The sequence below is a fragment of the Labeo rohita genome, unplaced genomic scaffold (genome assembly GCF_022985175.1).
Source record: "Labeo rohita strain BAU-BD-2019 unplaced genomic scaffold, IGBB_LRoh.1.0 scaffold_76, whole genome shotgun sequence".
Taxonomy (NCBI): Eukaryota; Metazoa; Chordata; class Actinopteri; order Cypriniformes; family Cyprinidae; genus Labeo; species Labeo rohita.
In genome coordinates, this window is record NW_026129700.1 from 272,255 (window position 1) to 290,473 (window position 18,219).

At 33.0% G+C, this 18,219-nt stretch overlaps 1 protein-coding gene across 1 annotated transcript in view; it reads left to right on the forward strand.

Moving 5' to 3' along the window:
- Nucleotides 1–18,219, forward strand: part of si:ch73-383l1.1 (receptor tyrosine-protein kinase erbB-4) — a 178,018-nt gene that overhangs the window by 123,459 nt on the left and 36,340 nt on the right. Inside the window, exons 6-17 of the mRNA XM_051104636.1 lie at nucleotides 1,177–1,295; nucleotides 1,504–1,645; nucleotides 1,770–1,883; nucleotides 1,997–2,123; nucleotides 4,300–4,373; nucleotides 4,911–5,001; nucleotides 5,220–5,419; nucleotides 7,605–7,737; nucleotides 11,947–12,040; nucleotides 12,768–12,922; nucleotides 16,106–16,150; nucleotides 17,339–17,471. Of these exons, the coding sequence (XP_050960593.1) occupies nucleotides 1,177–1,295; nucleotides 1,504–1,645; nucleotides 1,770–1,883; nucleotides 1,997–2,123; nucleotides 4,300–4,373; nucleotides 4,911–5,001; nucleotides 5,220–5,419; nucleotides 7,605–7,737; nucleotides 11,947–12,040; nucleotides 12,768–12,922; nucleotides 16,106–16,150; nucleotides 17,339–17,471 (1,427 nt within the window). The remainder of the gene's footprint in view (nucleotides 1–1,176; nucleotides 1,296–1,503; nucleotides 1,646–1,769; nucleotides 1,884–1,996; nucleotides 2,124–4,299; nucleotides 4,374–4,910; nucleotides 5,002–5,219; nucleotides 5,420–7,604; nucleotides 7,738–11,946; nucleotides 12,041–12,767; nucleotides 12,923–16,105; nucleotides 16,151–17,338; nucleotides 17,472–18,219) is intronic.

Below are 18,219 nucleotides of genomic sequence, written 5' to 3' on the forward strand. Positions count from 1 at the left end.
TGTAGTTACCTGGATGATCTACGACTGTTTTTTTGTTTGTGATGGTTGTTCACGAGTCCCTTGTTTATTCTGAACAGTTAAACTAAGCACTGCTCTTCAGAAAAATCCTCCATGTCCTGCAGATTCTTCAGTTTTCCGGTATCTTTTGCATATTTGAACCCTTTCCAGCAGTGACTGTATGATTCTGAGATCCATCTTTTCACACTGAGGAATTAAGGGACTCAAACACATTTATTTAAAAAGGCTCAAACCTGATGCTCCAGAAAGCATTAGAAGCCAGGAAACTTTCTAACAGGATGAAGATGTCCAAATTCTTATTTTGCTGAAATATCTTTTTTCCATTTAGTTCTGCTTTTTGGAAGCAACAGAAGATACTTGCGTGCTTCCTGGAAAACAAATTAAGTACAATTCACCTTGATCTTCAAATTCAAAAAGTTTTCACCCCTTGGCTGTTAATGCATTGTGTTTCCTTCTGGAGCATCAGTGAATGTTTGAACCATTTTTAATAGTTGTGTTTGAGTTGGACCTTCAACCTGTTGGGCACTACTGAAGTCCACTATACGGAGAAAAAATCCTGCAATGTTTTCCTCAAAAACCTTAATTTCTTTTCAACCAAAGAAAGAAAGACATAAACATATTGGATGAAATAGGGGTGAGTAAATGATCAGAAAATTTTTATTCTGGAAATGAACTAATCCTTTAATTTTTTTGTCTTTTTATGTTGCAGACAAATAAAGAAATAATACTGTGTGTCAAAGTTTGAGACATAAAAACAGAGTTTCAGTCATTGAAACTAAATGTGTTCTGTCTGCAATGTAAAAACATTCTGAAGTGAGAGTGAAAAGCTCTTGGGAACACTGTGATCTTCTATGGTGCTTGTGGCACAACCTGTGGTGATGCACGCATGGGTGTGCAGAGTGGGTGGCAGATACAAAGAGAGGGACGGTAGGGGATGGCAGGTTCAGTTTTCAATACATAATTAGGTATAATTAAAGACAATCCAGCTCTGTAGAGTGTCACCAATGATGGGGTGGGGGGTGTGCAGTTTGTCTGGCAAATAATAGATTAAAGGTTTTTGCTTTGTCCTGGTGACTTTTGACATATTTACAGAAAAGTCATAAAAAGTCCACAAATTTGGAATCGGAGAGAGCTTCACTTTTGTCTTTGCGGTTACAGTGACAAAGACGGTGTGTGCAGAGCAGTGTGATGGACGCTGTTTTGGTCCGTACGTCAGTAACTGCTGCCACCGTGAATGTGCAGGAGGCTGTTTTGGACCCAAAGACACAGACTGCTTCGTATGTCAACATCTCATTCTGTATGATTTAATAGTGTAATAAATGTAATGGCAAATGCCTGCACACTTCGTTTTTAAAGTAGTTTCATGGTGATGTTGTACTGTTATATGTGTTGAAAACACTGACAGCTCTGCAGAGGCGTCTGTCCATTATAGTCATGTTTTGTCGATCGACCACATACTTACATGACTCTTTTTTTTATTCTCAGGCTTGTACCAACTTTAATGACAGCGGGGCCTGTGTGACACAATGTCCTCAGCCGTTCGTCTACAATCCAACAACCTTCCAGCTCGAGCACAATCCCAATGCCAAATACACCTATGGAGCTTTCTGTGTCAAGAAATGCCCACGTAAGTTACACTGATTAAGCATGCATTGATTAATCTATTTTGAAGGTGATTAAATGAAGACAGATTGGCTAAACTGTCCCTTTAAAACAAGAAAGCAACTAAGCTCTGTTGTTCTTTGACATAGATAACTTTGTGGTGGATCACAGCTCTTGTGTCAGAGCCTGTCCAAGCAACAAGATGGAGGTGGAAGAAAATCACATCAAGATGTGCATTCCATGCACTGACATCTGTCCAAAAAGTAAAGAACAAGGAATTTACCTGTTTTACAATGTTTATTGAAAAAAACAGCAAATAACCTCTACACTTTTTTAGGTAAATAACTATACATTTGTCTTTGTATGTGGTGTTCAGTGTGTGATGGTATAGGTACTGGCAGTCTCCAAACGGCTCAAACTGTAGACTCCAGCAACATTGAGAAGTTTGTCAATTGCACCAAGATCAACGGCAACCTCATCTTCCTCATCACAGGCATTAAAGGGTGAGGAACGTTTAAGGCTTTCAGCCTGACAGTGTCAGATATTCCCAAATGACATTTGTGTTTTTCTTTGAACAGCTGTGTGCTCTCAAAATCTGCAATAAGTGCATGTCAACTCCTCCTGGCATGCCAGCAAGCACTGCAACAAAGTGGTTTTGATGTATATAGGGCTGACGTGTTACTTTGCATGTTGACAGAAGAAAAATCTGTAGTCACAATCTACGACCTTCATGCAAAGTCAGTTTAAATCCTAATTAGATTGACCTAGTTGTTCCCAGGATATTATTACTCTATCAAAAACTGTTTATTGAGCAAAATGTTTTCAGGATCAGGGGTTTTCAGGGTTATATGTTGTCTAATAACTTGCCTGGAACACTCTAAAAATGCTAAGTTAAAAACAACCCAATTTGGGTTATTTGGCAACCCAGCACTAGGTAAATCTTAGAACACATGTTGGTTTTTTTTAACCCAGCTGGTTGGGTTAAATGATTTTACCAAACATGCTGGGTTATTTTATTTAAGTCAACTATTGTTTAAAAATTATTATATTGCTAGTTTGAAATGGACTGGAACTTATAAAAACACATACAGAATTACTAGCATCAACAGCAATAATCAGAAGAAGAACATTTATTATTAAGCAAGAACACATGGACAAAATACAAGACAAATTTAATTTATTTGGGGGCGAATGCAACATATTTTACAAAACGACATACATTTAAACTCATGCAACAAGCATTTTAGACATAAAAATGTAACATTTAAAAGAAGAATTTTAATATTAGTGTATTCAGCCGTTATCTGTAATCGCTTTTTACCAAAATAGCGCTAATTCTCATGCCGGTGTGTCGCCGAAATCTGAGCCAGTGAAGGGCTGCTGTTCACTGGGTTATCTGCAAACTTCAGACCGCGGCCTCGCATTTCACTCGAGCCATTCTCAGATGCCTGTTGGTGTGGCATCACACCGACAGAGGCCGCTCCCACAGTAGTTGATTGACTTGAGCATCTTACTTCAGATCAGCTGTAACAGTCTGACCTCTATTGTTTCGATGCCGGAGCAGGGATGTAAGTTAGACAAGAGTATCTCCGATTGAGCGATTGAGGTGTTGCTGGATGTAATAATGAACACAGTGGTCGTCATTTACTCCCGATATCTGAGCCACTGAAGATGCAGTGGATTACATTTGTTTGTGAAGGGAATGCGCCTCCCGATCTACTTAAATGCGTCTATGCTCGCGCACATCATTCGTCATCGTATAGCAGAAGTGAGTATAAGGGTTTTTTTTATGAACCTCTGCAATCACCTTTCCTACTAACGTGCTAGTTAGCAAGTTTAGCGGCTAAACGCGGCTAAACGTGGATAAAGTAAACAGTCTCTCGGACCAGCTCCTCACTCCACAGAGAGAAGAGAGGGGCGGGGCAAGCAGAGCTCATTTGCATTTAAAGTAACAATCTCTCAGAATGGGATGATTTTTGCGAAGCTTATTTTGACAAGGTAAAAATGGTGTTGTTTTACACAACTATTGAGAATTTTTAACCAAAGTGTATTATAGACTTTTCATTAAGACCCTAAAGAATCATATCACCTTGTGCAAAATGGGCATCTGATGATCCCTTTAAGGCCATCTTTGAAATGCCTCTCAGGCAGGCAAGTGCAGCTCCTATCTCTTTGAATGGGGAAACATCAAATTCTCCAAAACTGTTCACCAAGTTTACGATTAAATTTCATATTTGAAATCTGACCAGAACTGCCTCATAAATATAGTTCCTTATGCGCCAATAGCATAAAAAAAAGCTTATTTTCAGGTTAGATCAGCCAGTGCACATGCGCAGTACTGAACGGACGTCTCAGAACGTTGACTGTTTCTATAGCAACCGGGACTTGTAACGGCAGCTTTACTAATCAACGATTGGCTCGTTCATTAAGAAGGCGGGGCTTCGTGGCCATTGGCTGTGTTGTTTTGTCAGAGACAGGCTCAAGCCAGCGGTTGGGTGGAAAAAAATAACCCAGTGTTAGTTACAGAAAAACTACTCAGCACCTGGGTAAAAAAAAAAAATAGAAATAACCCAATAAAATGACCCAACGTGCTGAACCTAGCATTTTTTAGAGTGTAATTTAACTTGCTGATTAAATTAAATTCCTTACACTCATTTACTGTTTTGTTTTGTTTGACAGAGACATGTATCATGGTATCGGTGCTCTGGATCCTGAACGACTAAATGTGTTCCGGACTGTCAGAGAGATCACAGGTAGAGAGAGAGTTCTCATTCGTTTTTAAGATGAATTGGTAAAGCTATATGCAAATAAAAAAGCACAAGTGATTAATTTCTCACGGTCTTCATCGTTATTTTTTAAACTAATGGGATTTGTTACAGTATTTATTTGTTAAGTGTAATAGGTTAAAAAAACTGAACAGTTAGTCATGTTAAAAGGCTTTTCTTTAATTAAAATGGGGTGTGTGGCGCAGTCAGATATTATATTGCAGTTAATGGAGTGAAACGTAATGAAACTCTGCACAATAAGAAAGACCTATGACTGTTGTCGTGAATGCAGTTCCCATGCCCACCATATAAATGGGCCTCTGATTCTGATGCACCAAAATATTGATCATAAGAACATGTGCAACCGTGGAAAGCACTCCCAGTGGTACTGAAAAATTGTGGTGCAGTATTACATTTCGTTATTAGTTTTGCAAGACTAGTTTTGCTTTATTTTTGCTTTGCTTTTTACTGCTACGTCAAAACAATAACTGTTGAATAATACAGGTTTGTTAACTGCGTCCAAAGGTTACCTGAACATTCAGTCTTGGCCAGAGAACATGACTGACCTTGGTGTCTTTTCCAACCTTGTCACCATAGGAGGAAGAACACTTTATAGGTAAGATTATTTTCTGTCAGGCACATCTGATTTATGAGCTAATCAGTGAAGTATTTACTTATTTTCTGTGATCATTATCTCATTGTCAGCATCAGTGGAACTGATTTTAGCTCATCACAGTGGATCAAAGTAAAACTGTCTGCTACATGAATAAACAAACCAACAATTTTTATTGACTTCCTAATCGTCCTGATTTCTGCATATCTTTGTTTTCTCAGCGGTATTTCTCTGCTGATCCTGAAGCAGCGCTGGATCTCTTCGCTGAAGTTCCAGTCTTTGAAAGAGATCAGCGCCGGTAACGTCTACATGACCAACAACAGCCAGCTCTGCTTCTACAACACGGTGAACTGGACCAGTCTGTTTCGCACCAGCACCCAGAGATCTCTGATCAAGAACAACAGGGAACCCAGAGAGTGTAGTGAGTGCTCTAGCCACACTATCAAAAGAAAACAATGATTTTAGTACTCTATTAAAATGGCTACATCCTTTTTTTATAAATGTATACTTTGTGACTATTTTTCAAATGTGTCACTATTTTAAGGCACAACAGTAAAGAGTGAGTAGGGTAAAAATAGTACATAATAGATATCACCATATTTTCCCCAGGTGATTAATAACTGGGAATAATAACTCTAGCACTCTTTATTCTAACTTTTTTCTTCAAAAAAAAAAAAAACCTTGACCCTTTAAGACTTGCACACTATTCATTTTCTAACTGCTTGTTTTCTAAAAAAAAAAAAAACTAACACTAGCTTCTTTATTCTTTTTGCATTCTATTTTTTCCTTTTTATTTTTTATGTAATTAACAAAAAAGGCCTCTAACACTAGCTTACTCTATGTCTTTTCTATTCTATCTGTTTTTTGTTTTATTTTAATATATAATTAACAACAAAAAAAACTGTGCTAGGCTAACTGAGACTTGTCATACTTACATAATTGCTCTTTTGTTGATTTTGATTGCTTTCATTGTCCTCATTTGTAAGACACTTTGGATAAAAGTGTCTTCTAAATGACTAAATGTAAGTTTAAATATGCAAATGAGGGTTTATCTAATTAAATATAGACCAGTTTTCATAAATTTCTAGAATAGAAATCTGAATATTGGATTAAGCCAGGTTCAAAAATCTTATTTAATTTTGTTGAAGAAAATCAGTCAGAAAATACAGTCAACAGCTAGATTTTTTAAAGTCAAAAACAAGTAAATAAATAAATAAAAAATAAAGGTTTTGATTTTTTTTTTTTTTTTTTTTACATTAAATTAAACGTTTAGAAGTTTTAAGATTGTTTAAACTCTCGTAAACATTTAATTATAAAATATTGATTTGAGATTGAAAAAAATAAAATGTTTTGGAAACTATTTTTTATGTTATTTTTATATTACTTTTATATTAATATTACTTTTATTATTGAATATTACGTAATTATTTCTTCCATTATTTTCATTACTATAATCCAAGGTCAGCATTAATGAAGTTATACTGTGCTGTATAAATATTTATGAGGGTTTTTTGTTTGTTTGTTTGTTTGTTTGTTTGTTTTTGTTTTTTTCTCACTAGCTATATATTTATATATGACCCTGGACCACAAAACCATAAGTAGCACAGGTATATTTGTGGCAATAGCCAAAATGATTGATTTTTCTTTTATGCCAAAAATCATTAGGATATTAAGTAAAGATTGTGTTCCATGAAGATATTTTGTAAATTTCCTGCTGTAAATATATCAGAACTTAATTTATGATTAGTAATATGCATTGCTAAAAACTTCATTTGGACACATTTAAAGGCAATTTTCTCAATATTTTGATTTTTTTGCATCCTCAGTTTCCAGATTGTCAAATAGTTGTATCTCGGCCAAATATTGTCATATCCTAAAAAACCATACATCAATGGAAAGCTTATTTATTCAGATTTCAGATTATGCATAAATGTAAATTGAAAAAAAAAAAAAAAAAATAAATATATATATATAAATGTGAGGCTGACTATAAGTTTTGTGAGATTTGAACAGTTATTGGCTAAAGGACCTCAAATTGTCAACACACTTACCATCATAGCATACTTGAGCATTAATAATAGACAAGTCTATTAGGTCTGCCAGTTGAATTTCAATACACATTACCTTTGGGACAGATATAGAACATAAAGACAATTGTTTTACATGCCAGTATCTTATGTACGATAAGAATTCCCTGAACTGATGAAATAGAGAACCACAGGTTTATCCGTAATGGAGATGTTGACAGTTGCAGAACACTTCCCACAGTGCCGCACTGCCAAGCTGCGCTTGATGTAATTAGTGTGATAATAAGTCTGTGGTGTGTGAGATCAATGGCGCTGTTAGCCGGCTCATTCACTGGCCTCTTTTCCACACTACCGATCACAGTAGACTGATATCCCTGGATTGTCCAATAGCCCAGACAGCCGTGAAGTGCATCCAGTGCTTTGCATTCACAATTGACGGTCCCAGTTGACAATATGAGGGACTTTGGTTCAGTCAATAGAGAGCTGTTGTCATGGGGCCTTTAATGTTGTTTAATGTCTAACTTATAATGCCCATATACTGTATGTGTGTGAAGTCATTTCTGTGAATGTCCTCCGCAGCTCAGCAAAGGATGGTGTGTGATCCGCTGTGTTCAGTGGCAGGATGCTGGGGTCCCGGGCCAGATCAGTGTCTCTCTTGTAAATATTTCAGCCGGGGAAAGACCTGTGTGAAAGCATGTAATCTTTACGATGGGTGAGTATAAGACAGTTTGCACTCAGACTTAGTAAAGGAGCCAAAAAAAAAAAAAAAATCTGCCATATCTAAGAATTTATGCTGAAAAATCTATATATCTGTCTATCTATCTGTATAGATGTGTGTGTTTAAATATGTATGAACAAAATACTGTTGATAAAATAATAAAATAAAATAAAATAAAATAAAATAAAACAAAACAAAACAAAACAAAACAAAAAAAACAAAACAAAATAAAATACTCTTTTAAAACAATTAAAGATTAACAATTGATTAAAAGGAATGGTAAATTAAGATTGAACACATGAAATTCACCTGGTTAATAAATGTATTTTTTATTTTATTGTTTATTTGTTTTAAAATTATTATGTCATTATAGATTACAATTATGTTTGGTTAATTTAATTTTGAAATGAGATAAAATAGCCATAAAATAAAATAGCCATAAAATATAATACCCATAACATAAAATATATTATATATTTTATATATTTATATATTTATATATTTTATTTTAATGTTATTATATCATTATAGCAGATATAAAAAAAAAAGATTTAAAAAAAAATATAGATAACTATAGATTAAAAAAAAAAAACTAAAATGTTATTTTTGCAATGAAATTCATAAAATACTAGACATATTTTACTCATTTCACTATAAGCCATTGAACCAGTATATCATTAAGACTTAATAAACCAAAATTTATGAATCCAGTTGTCAATTGTCAGGTTGACAGTTTATATATTTTACATGCCAATTACGTTCATTCTGTTACTGTTTCATGAATAAGATCCATTGTGTGGGCAGCATTTTAAACTCCACAATTTCTGGCACTAGGCTATTGGGTACAACCATGGTTACTGCAGTATTTTTTTGTTTTATGAAGACTATCTATCATTTAGATTGCCGTTCGCCCCCAGTCGCTTTGTAAACACAATTGTGTACAAACTTCTGCCTTGGGGATGTGTGAGAAAAGATGAAAAGAATCAGAGAGAGGGATGGATTTCATCTAAAAGTTACTAGTCTGAATGCAGAAGGACCGTGTCTGGCCAGTGCTACTGCACAGGCCAAAATCCAGCTAATTGTTCCTCGGCCTGTCCCGAGTGGGCTCAAAACACACTGCCATCTGTGAATGACAAAGAGGAAACACTCATCTGACAACAAATTTACATTCTGCTCCACCGGGAGTGGCAGAGAAGAGCTCTTTGGTTGGCACTGCTTTTCTGCTGTAGTCATTAAACAATGGCAACTCTGACCAACATCTGAATAGGATTCCCCGTGGCAGAAAAATGCAATTTAGTTCCTAACAATAATCAGCTGTGGGGGAGTGTCATATTTTGGAGAATGAACGGAGGTCTCATTACACTCAATTAATTGTGCTTTAAATCAGCAGCCCCAGTCTGTGAATGGGGATGTGCCAAAAACCTTCAGTCACTCAACCAAGAGTTTTTCTGAGAGGTTCTGATTACTGATTCGAAATACATTCAGCTGAATTTACAATAAAATAAAGTAGTTCAGATTCTGATTATTAAGTGAATCAATTTAAATAATGTTTGGTTAATTTAATTTTTACATGAAATAAAATAAAATTAAATATATAATATATAATAAATTAAATAAAATTAAAGTTTAGATTCTGATTACTTAGTGAGTCAATTTTAATTATGCTTGGTTAGTTTAAGTTTTAAATAAAATAAAATACGATTCACTAGTTCAGATTCTGATTATTTAGTGAATCAATTTACATTTTGTTTGGTTTCTTTAATTTAAAAATAAAATAAAATAGTTAAGACTGATTACTTAGTGAATCACTTAAAATTATGTTTGGTTAATTTTACAAAAATAAAATAACTGTTTAGAGCTGTAGGTAGGTAAAAATATTACATGAAATAATATTTGAAATAATAATGAAATAAAATAAAATAAAATAAAATAAAATAAAAGTTTAGATTCTGATTACTCAGGGAATCATTTAAAATTAAGTTTGGTTAATTTAATAAAAAAGGATAAAATAAAATTGTTAAGATATTTATTATTTAGTGAATCAGTTTACATTATGCTTGGTTAAATACATTTTTAAATAAAACAAAAACTGAATTAAAATAAAGTTCAGATTCTGATTATTTAGAGAATTAATTTACATTTTGTTTGGTTAATATAATTTTTAAATAAAAAAAATAAATTATTTAATTAAATAAAAAACAATAAAATAGTTCAGATTCTGATTATTTAGTGAATCAATTTAAATTTTGTTTGGTTAATTTAATTTTTAAATAAAATAAAATACAAAACACTAGTTCAGATTCTGATTATTTAGTGAATCAATTTACATTTTGTTTGGTTAATTTAATTTTAAAATAATATAAAATAGCTTAGATTCTGATTATGTAATGAATTAATTAAGTAAATTAATTAATAAAGTAAAGTAAAGTAAAATAAAATAAAATAAAGTAAGACCCATTCAGAGTTGTAGGTAGCTAGATGGGTAGCTAGAAGAAGTCTTGGTAGTTAATAAAGTTGGTTTAGTGTATTACATTCGCACCCATTTTGAGATGAAATATTTCCAGTGTGAGAATCGTCAAACTGTGAGTGCTTGTACACTCGATTACCGATGTTTTAAGATCTGGGAGGGTTCTTTGATCCCCACTCTGTTATTGACAAGGCACCATCTTTCCCTGTTTTGGAACGGCTCTCAAAATTTCCCTCTGAAACATGGGCTGATGGAAACGAACAAAGGAAAGGGTATTGATGGGTCTGCTAGGCAGCCCCTCTGCCGTATCTCCTGCAATCTGAGCTGCCATCTGCTTAGATAAAATTTAAAGAGGACTGTTTGTTCTTTCCTCTCAGACCAGAGCCGAGAAAGATTTTTCTAATTAAAATGCCATTATTTTTTCATGGATCTTACTCAGCCGACTGGTGTATTAGCCAAGTTCTCGCCAGTGTGTGAATGTAGTGTCTGCGGTTCAGTTGGCCATGGTTCAAGAAGACATGGAGAATGAGTCTGAGACAAAACAAAACCTGCTCTGTGTGTTGTTGCTGAGAGAATACATTACCTACTTTCAAATGCTTTCAATTAAGGATCATTTAAAGGAATATTTAAAAGACAATTACCTATGCATATACTTATATGCCTAACCCTACAACCAGAAGTGGTTGTTGGAAAGTAAGAAATAAAACTAAATAAAACATTTTATTTAAAAATTAAATTAACCAAACAATTTAAATTGATTCACCAAATAATCAGAATCTGAACTATTTTATTTTATTTTATTTTAAAATTAAATGAACCAAACATAATTTAAATTGATTCACCAAATAATCAGAATCTGAACTATTTTATTTTATTTTAAAATTAAATTAACCAAGCATAATTAAAATTGATTTACCAAATAATCAGAATCAGAACTATCTACTAAAGCTTTTATTTACCAATCTACCTACAGTACCTAGTACCTACAACTCTTAATTGCTTTTTTATTTTATTTTATTTTATTTTATTTTATTTTATTTTATTATTTTTTGTTAAATTAACCAAACATAATTTAAGTTGATTAACTAAATAATTTGAATCTTAACTATTTTATTTTCTTTATTTATTTTGTTATATTTTTATGACTTTATTTTATCTTATTTAAAAATGTAAATAACCGAACGTTAATTAAATTGATCCACCAAATAATCAGAACAATTATTTATGCAAATATGGCCAAAATTGGTTGCTGGAAAATAAGAAATAAAACTAAATAATGTGTTGTTTTTTTGTTTTATTTTATTTTATTATTTTAATTTTAAAAATAAATTAACCAAACATAATTTAAGTAAAATTGTATTATATTTTTATGACTTTATTTTATATTATTTAAAAATGAAATTAACCGAATGATAAATAAATTGATTCACAGAATAATCAGAATCTGAACAATTATTTATGCATATACAGCCAAAATTGTTACTGGAAAATAAGAAATAAAACTAAATAATATTTCATTATTTTATTTTATTTATTTATTTATTTATTTATTTTTTGTTAACAACTGTTTATTTCATTTTCTTCTAATAACAGTAAAATAAAACAAAAAACAACTGTGCAAATATTTTATTTTATTTTATGTTTTATTTTATTTCAGCAAAAACTGTATTATTTTAATATATAATGTTTAATTAACCTTTCTCGTTTTATTCATGTGCATTTTATTCATATTTTAGAGATGTTCGTGAGTTTGCCAATGGATCTGTGTGTGTGGAGTGTGACAGCCAGTGCGAAAAGGCCGAAGATAAAACTCTTACCTGTCACGGCCCTGTAAGTAAACTAAGCAGTGCTATTTAAAGTCAACGCCATCAGAATTGATCAAATTAGCTTTCTTGGTTATCCATGATTCATATGTGCACTTTATTATATTATTTATTTTATTATTAACTTGCCTTGACTTTGCCCTATCAAATCTCACTTAACATTTTTGAGGAAAACTGGTGTGCGAATACCATTTCATTACCGTTAAGAATTTTTAAAATGCCTTTTAAATTTACTCCACTATTCAAGCTCAACCCTTCAGGGCCATCATTATGATATTTTTCTGTGCACATTTGGATATTTTTCAGTAAATGAAGCTTGAAGTCCTCTGTTTTGTCTGTAAAAAGTAAAAATTCAAGTGCAGAAGTTTTAGAGTTTAAATGCAGATGAACAAAGCTGTCATCTTCTTATGATAACCTGCCTGTCCATCTCAATTCCTAAGATGCATAATTAGCAACATCAGAGCTGTCAGAGAATGTAAGAACTCGTCCAACCGTGTGACACCCATCTCAAAATGGGCAATTACTTAGATCAAATATGTATGAATTTGTTTATGTTGTCAAAAGCGCTATGTGATTTAAGTAAAAGTTTAATGAAAGTTACTCAAATTCATAAGAAAGTACCAAAAAGTGCCATGTGCATAAAATATTTGAGATAAGCATCAGTAAAATATCCTCAAGACTAGACAAATTGCATTTTGTAGGTCATTGTCGTGCATTTTGTCTGCATGGTTTAGGGTCCGGATCACTGCTCGAAGTGCTTGCATCTCAAAGATGGACCCAACTGTGTGGAGAAATGCCCTGATGGTCTCCAAGGAGCAAACAGCTTCATCTTCAAATATGCTGAGACCAACAACGAGTGCCATCCCTGCCATCCCAACTGCACCCAGGGGTATGTTTCTGCATGTTATGTGTGTTTGTCTTTTCCTCCAAGCCATCACTACTCAACACACAGAGCCTTCTCTATTGAGCCCTGTGTGATTTTATCATTGTCATGGCAACTGCTGTAATTACGGTACATTACAAGCATCTTATCAAGACTTCTTGCCTTGTTAATAAGGAGCAAGATATAGCAGTAAATGTCATTTGATGGTGTTTACAGCTGCATAAAACATGGCTTCCTTTCCAGTGTACACTGTTTTTGAAAGCTCACCAAGGTTGCAAATATTTGATCCAAAATACACTAATATTGTGAAATATTATTACAATTTAAAACAACTGTTTTCTACTTGAATATATTTTATTTCTATGATGCAAAGCTGAATTTTCAGCATCATTACTCCAGTCTCCAGTGCCACGTGATCCTTTAGAAATTATTCTAATATGCTAATTTTCTGCTCAAGAAACATTTATTATTATTACCAATGTTAAAAAGTTGTGCTGTTTAAAATTTTATTCAAAAGAACAGGATTTATTTAAAATATAAATATTTTACTGTCACTTTTGATTAATTTAATTTGTGCTTGCTTAATAAAAGTATTAATTTTAACTTTTAATAAATTCAGAAAATAATTAGTTATATATAAACATAAATGTTGTGCAATAAACAAGCATATATAAGCAAGCAATATAAAAAAGCATTTTTTTTCTAATTCTAAATAAATGAAGAAAAATTACATATGTTACATATGTATATTGAAACATATAAATGTTGTGCAATAATATGAACAAGCATGTATTTTTGTTCTAATTCTTCTAAATAAATCTATATCTATATCTATATCTATATCTATATATATATCTATCTATATATATATATATATATATATATATATATATCTATATATATATATATATATATATATATATATATATATATATATATATATATATATATATATATATATATATATATATATATATATATATACACACACAATAATATAAACATTACAAAAAGACATTTTTTTCTAATTCTTCTAAACAAATTTAGAAAAAAAATTACTGTTATACCAAAAAACAATTATTACCTGTTATACCTTTACAAGTAATCAAAAGAATACTGATAATATGATTTGATCATAAGACATGCCACTCATACAATGTCCTACTCGCTTTTATATCAAAGAATTGCTAAATAAAATATAAGTGTGGTCCTTGAGGCTGAAAGATCTTTCTTTGTGGCCCCTGAGCTTTCCAAAGTTCACTAGCCCTGCTCTAGGCAGTTCTTTCGCTTAGTTTTCATCTCGGAAATCTCATAAATAACTGCATAATAAATAAATATCTAAACTTTCACTGCCCAGTGGGATGGTGAATTTGGGTGCAGCTCCACAGGCCTTCGGTGTCACATCCTGTAGATATAAAGCAGATCGCACGGCACATGGACACGCTCGAGACATCCACCCATGAACCTCTGCTTCGTTCGGGTCGGTCTTGGCTCTCAAATCAAAGCTCTTGCAATGCTCTAGGGCACCATAACAAAGCGCTCGCGAGCCCTTCATCTTGTGGGTGACAGTCATCGCCGCTGGTTACTGTCAGGCATGCGCTCTTCAGCACTGTGCTCTGTGATTACTGAACCCAGTCACCACTGTCACAGCGCTCCAACATGCCTTATTCCTGTACGTAGAGCTCTGGAGATCAGGCTACACAGGCTACACTGCTAGAGATGCTAGAGATGACTAGGCAGACCAACAGTTATGGTGCATATTTATTACGAAAAGTGTGCAATATACAGTACACAAAAACTTGGGATTAGTACGTTTTTGAAATATTTTTTAAAAGTCTTTTATGCTCACTGAGGCTGCATTTATTTGATCAATATTACAGTAAAAAACAGTAATGTTATGAAATATTATTTGAATTTAAGGGGAGACACAAACACTGTTTTTTTTTTTTTTTTTTCATGCACCTGTCAAGTTTGAGATTTTGGGTGTGTTGGTTTTTCATAAAGTGTTTTTTTTTTTTCAGACTAGTGGAGAGAAAACATCCAAAAAACTCTGTTAAGTGTTTCTTTTGTAATACTTTGTATATTTGTGTAAACAGATTGCAATTACAATCCATATTTTTAAAGACCATTTTCTCAAAATGAGTATTTTTTCCTACACTGAGCCATAAATTTCCACTTCAGTAGCACTTGCACACACCAAGCTTTACATGTTTATTCCTTTCTATATCCTGAAGGTTTTTACAGAGGGATTTGTTCATGTATAATTTGCTTGATGTTATAAAACATTTTATTCCCCCCCAAAACTGTAAAAATATATTGTTTTCTGTTTGTATTTTCTGAATTCTGAAGACAAATTTCCCCCTGTAAAAACATTTGACCCAAATATGCCAAAAATAAAAAAAATAAGAACAATTTTGAAACTGACTTCATCCAGTCTTTAGATTTTTGTATTAGAAATGTATGCAAATTAGTGCATATTTCATTAAACAATGCCTCATTTGCGTATTTTTTTTTACCCTATTCACCTGCAGTGTCTTGCCTAAAAATAATTGTTTTCTATTTGAATATATTTTAAAACATAATTTATTCATTTGATAATATGCAGAATTTTCAGCATCATTACTCCAGTCTTCATTTCAGAAATCATTCTAATATGCTGATTTGGTGCTCAAGAAATATGGTGCTTAATATTACTATAAATGTTGAAAATAGATGTGCTGCATAATATTTTTGTGGAAGCCTTAATACATTTTTTGATAAATAAAATGTTCTAAAGAACAACATTTATTTTTAATATTCCTTTTTGGTAACACTTTAGAATAGGGAACGCTTATTCACTATTAAGTATGACTTTTCCCTTAATAAATTCCAAATTTGCTGCTTATTAGTAGTTAGTAAGGTAGCTATTAAGTTTGGGAATTGGGTAGATCATGTAGAATAAGGCATTAATATGTGATTAATTAGTACTAATAAATGGCTAATATTCTAGTAATATGCATTCTAATACCTAATTTAAAATTTTTATTTTAATATTGATTTCATTAAAAAAATAAATAAATGAAAAATCTTACTGACACCAAGCTGTGTATGTGAACTGTTAGACCACCACCACCATCATCATCATTAGTAGCAATCCTTGTTAAAGTAGTGTTATTTTAATTATTACTTTCCATCTTGTCTGTGTCATAGGTGTACTGGACCCCGGATCCAAGATTGTATTGGGATGCTGGACAGGTAAACACCTAGATGTTTTGCTTTCATACTCTTCAAGTTTGCTTTCATACTGTTCAAGGCACTGATTTTAAGTTCATATAAATATGTACTATATGAAGGTCAGAAGCAAGGTATTTCATAAATAAAATTCTGATGCTTCACCCCAGGAAACTAAAAATCAATTAATTAAATACAATCAACACATTACAGAATGTTTCCAAGTAATTTCTTTCCGTTTCCAAAAAGAACATTTTCATACCTTTGTTGCCCATAAAATGTATTTTGAATGAATTATTGAGTTGGTTTGAATGTGTGATAATTAAGTGTAATGAACTGAAAGAACACTGAAAGGACTATTTCCGGAAAAGCAGTAAACCTTCTTAAAAGTTCAGTTTTTTACTGAGAGTTAACGTTTTTTTCTCACTTTTTTGTTTTTAAAAGAAAAATAATATGACAGTAAGTAGAGCTGTGGTTGTGATTGCATTGAAAATGGAGTAGTTTGTATACTCAAATATACATAGTTCAGCCCTTCTCCTAAAATTGCAGTAGAAATCTAAATTGAAAAACTGAATTATTCTAACAATATGTTATGGAATGTGTTTTAAAGGGGACACCGTATTCCCATTTTCCAGTTGGCATGATTCTTTAGGGTCTTCATTAAATGTCTGCAGCATACTTTGGTTAAAATTCCTCAATGGTCGTGTAAAACAACACCCTTTTACCTTGTCAAAAACTACTCTGTTCACAGCGACCTATTTCGGTGCATGTCTCTTTAAATGATAATGAGCTACTGCTCACCCCACGCCCCTCTTTTTTTGTATTTGTATTTTTTTGTATTTGGTGGCAGATTACCATCAAAAACAAAACTAATCCACTGCGTCCTCAGTGGCTCTGATGACAGGATCCAATAGCATTGCTTACGAGAGATTGTTGTCGCTACAGCTGCTTGAGTGTGGAGAAAACGGCGGACAGTGTACAACAGGCTGAGGGTGAAATGTGGTAATATAGGACAGTCCGTCAGCGGACTGGGCGGGGCCTGAGCATTATGATGTCATACTACTCAGAAAATCAAAACGGCTTGATAATTGAGACTGTTTAGATTTCCTGAAGATAAAAAAGAGGAGTGCTAAGAAACATTTATATGCAAAGCCCATTTAAAAGTGAATTTTGCATCTGATGTCCCCTTTAATTTCTTGCATTTTCCTCCAGGACTCCTCTGATTGCAGCTGGGGTGATTGGGGGGATGTTTGTGGTCGTAATCGTGGCCCTCGGATTTGCTATCTTTTTCAGACGGAAAAGCATCAAGAAGAAAAGAGCTTTACGCCGTTTCCTGGAAACAGAGGTGAGAGCTAAAAATCAGGACAAAACTATAAATGCTTTTGAATAATTTGGATGCGGTGAATTTATTTCAAAAACATTTGTGCTCAGGAGACACACAGAAAGAGAGAGAGAGAGAGAGAGAAAAGAAAGTCAGATAGAAAGCCTGGCCAGTGAAATTGGTGTGGTGGTGCACGGATGGGTCTGTGGGGTCTATAGCCAGTCTCAATTTTCCATTTGAAAGTGCCTTTCTCACTTCAATGGCGGGAAACCTCAAATGGAATAATGGAGATCATTTTAAGATCCTTAAATGGAAACTTATGAAAGTACTTCAAAATGTTCTGCAGCCAGTATGTGTGTGAGTGTGTGCATTTGATATAAGGTTTAAGTCAATATTTTGGAATCCGCTGTGTTGGGTGTTAAGGAGTGTGGAGCACTAAATTGATCTTTTGTTTCAGTATCCACTTCTTGCAAATAAATCCAGTGTTGCAGGTTGATTAGTTTTTGTTTTTTCTTTAGAAAGTCAAGCAAATATATACTCAATAAATTAAGTCTGTCTGTAGCAACCATTGAGCGTTTTACTTAAATGGTGATTTTCTAGAGGTCAAAGTGTCTTTGCAATTAGTAGAGGGGAAAAACTCATCAGAACCATCAGAAATAAATGAGAACGTAGGAGATGAAAGGTTAACTAGATAAAAAAGTTTTAAAAGTTACAAACCGCTAATTTTTTGGGAGTTTAAATTTGAATTTTGACAGTTGGAGTGTGAATAGTC